Source organism: Geosmithia morbida (assembly GCF_012550715.1).
Source record: "Geosmithia morbida isolate 1262 chromosome Unknown scaffold_7, whole genome shotgun sequence".
Taxonomy (NCBI): Eukaryota; Fungi; Ascomycota; class Sordariomycetes; order Hypocreales; family Bionectriaceae; genus Geosmithia; species Geosmithia morbida.
In genome coordinates this window covers 331,009-338,713 of record NW_023336194.1, presented here as the reverse complement: position 1 = coordinate 338,713, position 7,705 = coordinate 331,009, and the positions used below count along the sequence as shown (strand labels likewise).

General features: G+C 58.0%; 2 protein-coding genes across 2 annotated transcripts; one reads left to right on the top strand and one right to left on the bottom strand.

The window, feature by feature from the left end:
* Positions 1-2,608: 2,608 nt before the first annotated feature.
* Positions 2,609-4,016, top strand: GMORB2_6949 (tRNA-dihydrouridine synthase 4; the record flags this gene model as incomplete). The annotated part of the gene is made up of 4 exons (XM_035468914.1): positions 2,609-2,643; positions 2,671-2,788; positions 2,852-2,954; positions 3,082-4,016. 4 exons carry the CDS (start codon positions 2,609-2,611, stop codon positions 4,014-4,016), a joined length of 1,191 nt encoding a protein of 396 aa, XP_035321294.1.
* A 264-nt stretch (positions 4,017-4,280) lies between these two features.
* On the bottom strand, positions 4,281-6,922 carry GMORB2_6948 (exocyst complex component 5; the record flags this gene model as incomplete). Its single annotated transcript, XM_035468913.1, has 2 exons — positions 4,281-6,631; positions 6,727-6,922. The coding sequence occupies 2 exons, from the start codon at positions 6,920-6,922 to the stop codon at positions 4,281-4,283; spliced, it is 2,547 nt and encodes an 848-aa protein (XP_035321293.1).
* Between the last annotated feature and the right edge of the window lie 783 nt (positions 6,923-7,705).

Below are 7,705 nucleotides of genomic sequence, written 5' to 3'. Positions count from 1 at the left end.
CCCCCCCCCGCCCCCTCTCTCTCTCCCTCTCGCTCTCCCTCTCGCTCTCCCTCTCGCTCTCCCTCTCCCTCTCGCTCTCTCTCTCCCTCTCGCTCTCTCTCTCTCCTACAAACAAAGACCTTCTGTGACCCTACCAATTTCCGTTCCGTTCCTTCGATGCTGCGCTACGCTCGGCGACCGAGACAGTGTCGTCTCTGTATGCACCTCCTCGACATAACCCCTCAATCTCCGTTCTTCGATACGTATGTACGGTGTGATGTCGGACCTGTACATGATTCGGTTCGCAGCCTCAACGCCCGACCTCACACAGTCTTGTGTGCCAACCACTGATAACGTGAGATCGCATGCATTGAAGACGAAAAGCCTTCTTCCGCGCACATGAGCAGACCACCTCACCTCGAGGAACATGGTGGGCGAGATCCAAGGCTCAAGGAAAGGAAGCCAGTTCCGGCAGTGCCGCCTCCTACGGGCCAGATCCGTCCGACCCGGGGCGTCGCCTTGCTGCACTTTTTTTTTTCCGACTCGGCAGTTCCAGTCAGCGCCGAAACCGGCTCTCAATCTTCCCCGTTTTCTGCGGACAGCGACCACTTCCAGCGTTGGAGAATGAGAGCAGATGGACGGGTACGGAGACGAATCATATTATTTCTGAGGATACGCGTGCACACTCACACTCTCTTGGTTGCATGGCCTGCGTCTTTTTTTCTTCTTCTTTTATTATCATTTTGTTATCTTATTTTATTATTATTTTGCTCCTCCAATGATGAGAATGTGTGGTTCGGTCCTTCTACGTGTTCTCGATGCACACATGACAATTCTCAAACGAAAAGTGCGGCGTCAACTACTTCAACATACCGAATTGGATAAAATAAGACGTCCCTAAGCCTCGGACGTTCTACCTATACAATGACGGAAACAACGGGGAAAAAAATACCGAAAAAAAAGGTCAGGGGACTTCACGTGGCTTACTGGACCGCCGCTTTGTTGGGTTGATCTCGACGCCCAGCTACATCCCTCTCGAGAGAGGGGGGACGGAAAGATGAAGAGAAGAGAAAAACGCCCAGGCTTAGCGGAAGCAGCAGCCGAGAGACAAGGACGGTGGGGGAAGACTCATCCTAGGCGTTCCCGGCCAGCTGTAGCCGACCCCGATTGCCGGTGGCTTACCCTGAGGCCGTCTTTCTCTTGACGCTCAGACGCAAGGGGAAGAAGGAGAGGAGAGGAGGGGCGAGGGATGGGGAGAGTGTGTGTGCGCGCGTGCGTGTGGCTGTATTTGTATCTGTCCATTTGTTTGTTAGTTGTGTGCTGGTTGTCCGATAAAGGCCAATCACCGGCATCTCGACAGATGCAGGTCTGGATGCGCCTGGAGAGCCTGCCGGTGTGCAAGTAGATGCCTGCTTCCTCTGCTGTACTTCTCTTGTGCTGATGGCACGCTGACGAGTCGTGGCAAGCAGAGGATGCGTCTCGTGTCTCGACAGGTTCCCCGCGAGCAAGACGGTCGAGATCCCATGCCACAATTACTGCTACGAGTGCTTCGCAGCCCTGATGTTGACGGCGGTGCGGAACGGGCAGCAGTGGCCGCCCAGGTGCTGTCTCGAGGAGATACCGTTCCGCACCATCCTGCGACACGTCCCCGATCCGACGCTCCGGAAGCGGCTTCGGGACCGATCGAGGGAGTGGAGAATACCAGCGGGAGATCGGCTGTACTGCGGCCGTCCGTCATGCAGCCTGTGGATCCCGCCAGACCGCATCAAGCCGCGGGATGGCGAGGGGCGATGCGGCAGGGGACACCGGACGTGCGTCACCTGCCGGGCCCCATCGCACAGGGGGAAGATGTGCCCGCAGGACGACGATGTGCGGCTGACGAACCGGCTGGCCGAAGAGCAGGGATGGAAGCGGTGCGGACGATGCCAGGCGTTGGTAGAGCACCGCGAGGCGTGCCGGTGCTCGTATCAGTTCTGCTACGTGTGCAGCAGGCGGTGGCTGACGTGCTGCTGCACCGACGACGACCTAGAGCGCATCAAGAACCGTGCGCGAGAGGCCCGAGCACGGTAGCAGGCGATTTCCCGACGAGTCTACGGCCGCCAACCTGAAGTCTGCTGGGGTGGTAGGTTGGGGGGGCGACGCAGAGGTCCGTCTCGCCTCGGAGCCCCTTCGCAAGGAGCTGGATGGGATTGAGAGTGACACCGACAGTTTATTTGGCGTCGGGGGGTGAAGATGAAGACATGGCTGGGCCGTCTAGAAGCGCAGTGAACTAGAACGTGTACGTTTAGAAGAATGTGCATGGCGACGGTTGTTTTTGAAATGAGCACATTTTTGTCTATTTGCCGTCGATATGACTCTTTGTGCTCGTAAGATTGTACTCGTAGAAGAGTAACAGGGTAGAAGCCTTGTCTGAAATAAGGAAAGTGAGTAGTGGGCTGTAGTCGGTATTTTTTCTCTCTTCCTTCTCTTGCCCCTCCCCCGCCATAGAGGAAGAAAAAAAATAAACACAATAGCCTCGAAAAAAAAAAAAACCCACGACATTCACCTCGTTCACCTCATTCACCACAAGCCCAGATCTCTCGGTATGGAATTCAAGGGAGGCATGACTAACCTAGGGCAAGGACCGAAGATGGTCCCCTCTTGCGGCGATGGCGACTCAACCCAGTAAGTTACCGGTGACATCCAGAACAGGGTATGCTATCTCTCGAGGCTGAACATGGTCATCCCAAGTCCCCTCAAGCTGTTCGACTTGGCCAAGAAGCAGGGCAGATTCTTATACGCATGTGCTCCCATGGTGCGATACTCCAAGGTCAGTCCTCCTTCTCTCCCCCCTGTCCTCGGGATTCCGGACTGAAGGGTACCACATCTGTAGCTCGCCTTCCGCCAAACGGTCCACTACTACGGCACCGATCTCTGTTGGACACCCATGATTCTCGCCAAGGAGTTTAACAGGAGCGCATTTGCTCGGGACGGGGGTAAGGCCCCATCATCTCCTCATCTCTCTCTCTCTCTCTCTCTCTCTCTCTTTTATTTTTAGATTTTTTATTATTTTTTTTGGCTCATGGTATCGAGAGGGAGTCAAAAAAGGCTGAGTACGTATAGATCTAACCATGTCGACACTGGGTCCTCAACCCCCCACCATCCTCCAATTCGGCGCCAACAGCCCCTTGGAAATCAGCCGTGCCTCCCGTCTGGCGGCCCCCTTTGTCAACGGCGTGGACCTCAACTGCGGCTGCCCCCAGTCGTGGGCATGCGCCGAGACGTTGGGCGCCGCACTCATGAATCGGCGCGAACTGGTGCGCGACATGGTGGTCGAGACGCGCGAGGGCCTACGCCGGGACGGCTGGGCCGTGGAGAAGCATGCCGACGTCGACAGCCCCAAGGGTAGGAGCGTGAGCGTCAAGATCCGCGTGCACGACGATCTGCGCAAGACGGTTGATTTCATCGATACGGTGGTGGGGCACCCGCACAGCCGCAACGTCGACTGGATCACCATCCACCCCCGCACGCGGTCTACGCCGTCCACCATCCCTATCCGCACCGAGGCCCTCGACCTGCTGGTATCAAAGTATTCGTCCACCCTGCCTATCCTCCTCTCGGGGGACGTGTTCGACCTCGGACGTCTCCCCTTTGGACCGTCCAAGACCATGTCCCTCGACGACAACCTCCCCCGTGATGGTGGGGCCGGCAGCCGCGCGCACCCGACTCCCGCCAACACCGGCCTGTCGGGCTTCATGTCCGCCCGCGGCCTGCTCTCCAACCCGGCCATGTTTGCCGGCAACGCGACCTGCCCCTGGGAGGCTGTCGAGCGCTTCATGTACCACGCCGCCCGTGCTCCCTTGCCCTTTCTGCTCGCCCTCCACCACGTGCACGACATGTGCTCCCCCGCCATGAGCTCTGACAAGAAGGCCCTGCTCAGCAGGGAGGAGAGAGCGCAGCTCAACAGGCTGGGGAGCATGGTCGAGCTGATAGACTTCCTCGATGACAAGATTGAGCAGCATACCGGTCAAGTCGGCGGGCTCCGGAGGGAGTTCTGATCAACACACGAGGCATCGACGCGGCTATGCACCGGGGAAGACGCCCCCCCCTGAAGACGCCTTTTTTTTCTAGCTTGTGGACCAGAGTCCGCAGCTCGAGGTGACCACATGGTATCATGTCTCCAAGAAACGAAAAAGCTAGCATGGCATTCATGAAGAGCGGCAAGTATACATCGTATATATATATATATATATAACTCCATCCATCCATCCATCCCCCTTGACCAGCACCGGGAGCATGAAGATTGGAGACGGCAACTCCCATCACAGCCCGGACAGGACACTCTGGATACCTGCCGTTCCCGAGTCGTCTCTCCGCTGGACGAACGCCTTGAAGTCGGCCTTGCTGAGGTGACCCCTCGTCGCCGTCGGACCCGGCGCCAGAGCACGTGTCTTCTCGCGCAATGCCTCGGGGCCCACGATAAAGAGGGATCCAATCTCCGTCAGCAGCTCCACCGACGTGCCCACCTCCCTGATGAGGGGCCACTCTCGCATGGTGCTCAGGTACTTGGCCGTGTCTTGGGCCACCATGAGACCACCCGTGGCGTTGACCTGGAACTTCTTGAGGTGCTCAAGAAGCAGGCGTAGTATCGCCAGGGCCAGCTCGCTGAAGAACTTGTCGGCGTTTTGCCCGTCGATGGCCTGCGACGCCTGCCGGCTCGCGCGGGCTAGGAAAGTGCAGATGCTCAGACAGGTCGGTGTCTGGAGCGACTCGAGCTCGCCATCCTTGGGGCGGAAGTCCTGCTTCTTCTGTGACGAGAGCAGCTTGGACACCCAGTTGGCGATGACGTCGATAGAGACGCGCATCACGTTGTTGACCTTCCTCTCGATGGTGTCGACCGTCACCTTCTTCTGCGCCTCCATGCTCCGCCGCACGGTTGTGTTGGGCTCGGCCAGCCGGATGAGCACCGTCGAGATGAAGCGGTCCATGATGGCCGTGATCGATATGCCGGGCCGCAGCGCGGGGAGGTATGACAGGTCCGGCTCTGTCTTGCAGTGCTCGAGCGACGTGGCCTGGTAGCAGGCGGCGTCGAGGGCTGTCTCGACGTAGACCTGGCCCATGCTGGTGAGGAGGAGGTTGAGCAGGATGTTGACGTCCTTGGGCGTGTCCGTCTGGGACCCCAGCTCGAGGGTGCGCTGCACACTTTCGGCGAGCCACTTGAGCATGCGCTTTGCGTTGGCTATGCTCAGCATGCCGTCCTCTTCACTTAGCTCAATCTCATTCTTCTTGTCCTCGTCCTTCAGACCCGCAACCCGCAGCATCATGGCTTTTTGCGTGGGCGTGAGATCTGATGACTCTAATCTCTCGATGTAGGCGTCCTTTGCGGTGGACATGATCTGCGTCCCCTGCTGCGCCAGCGACGCCATGAAACCTGTCGGGCCCCTCTTCTTACGCGAGTGATACATGGTGAACTTGAAGAGGAGCGAGTTGTACGTCTCCTCGAGGCTTCTTCTTTCGCGTTCAATATATGAGTTGCCCACCAGGTAGGGGATGAAGAGCTCCTCGACCTGCTGGTCCAGCGTCTGGGCAATCTGGGCCGAGCAGGGCTCCGGGTGCTCGGTCAGGCCGTGCGTCTTCAGGTCCTCGATGAGGGAGCTGATATAGGCCCTCGACGAGTGTAGAGACCTGAGAAAGGCGAGCGAGGAGATGGTGTCGGCCTTGTCCAGGACCTTCTCCAATCGCTGCTGTATAGATTGCTGGAAGACACGCTGGATGAATTTGATCAGGACTGTCTCGTAGTATGGGAAGGCCCGTTTGATGATGAACGACTCCTCCTGCATGACAATCTTGACCTCGTCAACTAGCGACTGCAGGGCCGGGTCAATGCCCGGGGGCTCGGCATCGGGATCGGCCAGTTGGTCCCACGTTTCGCCGTCAGCAGCCACATCGTCGCCGATGAGTTGGTCGCGGTCAATGAAGAACTGGTGCTGGTTGACAAAGATGGCAATGACGCTGGAACCGCCGTTGAAGTCGTACAGGACCTTGGCGCACTCCATCATGTCATCAAAGTTCTGGCGCCTGTAGCTGTTGTTGAACTGCTGCAGGAGGTCCTGCTCCAGAGTTTCCGAGAACTTTTCAATCGCCTCGCGCGTATTCGCCTTGGGCGGGTTGGCGGCACCATTGATGCTGAGCGCCTTTGCATTCCGCCCTCCATTGACATTGCCCCAGGCGGTGGTGTCTAGCCGCTGGCTGATCCTCATCAGCTGCCGCGCAATGATGGCGCATCGGATCTTGTTCTCCGAGCCACCCTGACGCTGGATATCCTGCAGCGACGTGAGCTGGCCCGACTCGCTGACCTCGTTCCAGCATTGTATAAGGAATATCGTGTCCTGCGCCCGCCGCCTTTTCCGGTCTAGGTCCTCGAGCTTCTCGCCAATCTGGACGGCAACGTTGCCACCACCGTCCGTCTTGTTCCCTGGCTCGAACTCGTTGATGGTTCCCGCGTTCAGAGACCCGTCGAGGGCTTCAAACGAGCTCATGGATTGGTCAAGCTTATTTCCGAGAGCCTCAAGGGTTTGATCATGTTGAATTTCGGCACGCCGTACTTGTGTCAGGAGATCTGTCTCCTTCTCCTGCAGCTCCTCGCCCAGTTGGCCGAGTTGGGAGAGTGCACCTACAGAGTCGCAGTCGTTAGCGTATGCCCATGATGAAAAGCTTGCTTGTTACTCGGGTCGTCCCTATGCCAAGGTCTCGGGGGCGGAAACGCACTCTCAAACGCCCGGATAAGAGGTTTGGGGTCGAAGGCAGCTTGGGCGGGACCTGACCGGCGATTGATGGGCACGGCGCTTTCCGCGAGACTGTCGACAAAGTCGCGCACGATGAAATCCTTGTTGGAGAAGTTGTCCAAGGTAAAGCTGGGCCCTTTAGGAAAGAGGGATTTGGGCCCCGAAGCTGAGCGCTCCATGATTGGTGAGGAGAGGAGGGGAACAGAGTGAGGGAGGGAGGGAGGGAGGATGGATGTGGGAGATTTCCAGCGACACAGACCACGATATGTGTGGACTACATGTGCGTTAGGAACCCCGACTCCCCAAGAGCCGTTCCCCTAGCGTACCGGATGGAGAAGTCGGGCTCGGTTATTATTGTGAGGAATAGATGGGGGATGCTGTTCACGTTTGCCAGACTAGACGTGTGCGTGACGATGGACATAGGACCGACTTGCGACCAGCAAGCGGGTAAAAGACAGCATCAGCCACTATGGCAGCCCCACTGAGAAAAGTCACAGCTAAGCACCACTGCACCAAGGGCGAGGATCACTTAGATATGTGGCGCAACCACACGCAGCGTTCCGTGGCCTCAATTGGCGGGCGGCTCCAGCCAGCCCCTCAGCAACAGCCCAGGTGCGGGCGGCAGGACGCCCAAGCCCCAGTGAGTATTACGCCGTATTCGACATGGACGCCTTCTTCAGTGGGGCATTATTAGGAGGGCTTCGTCATTGCCGAGCTGTTCGTCGACTAGAAAGACGACGGACATCGCATCACAGCCACCCCAAGCCGCCACACACAGCCCTTTTGGCCGCCGTGTGTAGAGCTCTGCGTCAGCCAACATCGCCCGTCTTCCTATTTTACACCACATCCCCCCCCCCTTCTCCCCCTACCCAGGATCCAGGGTGGCTCCCTCTCATCCCGCCACTCCCTTCAACCACCTCGTCCACACGCGACGAGCCTTATTCAACGAACCCGACCGACCG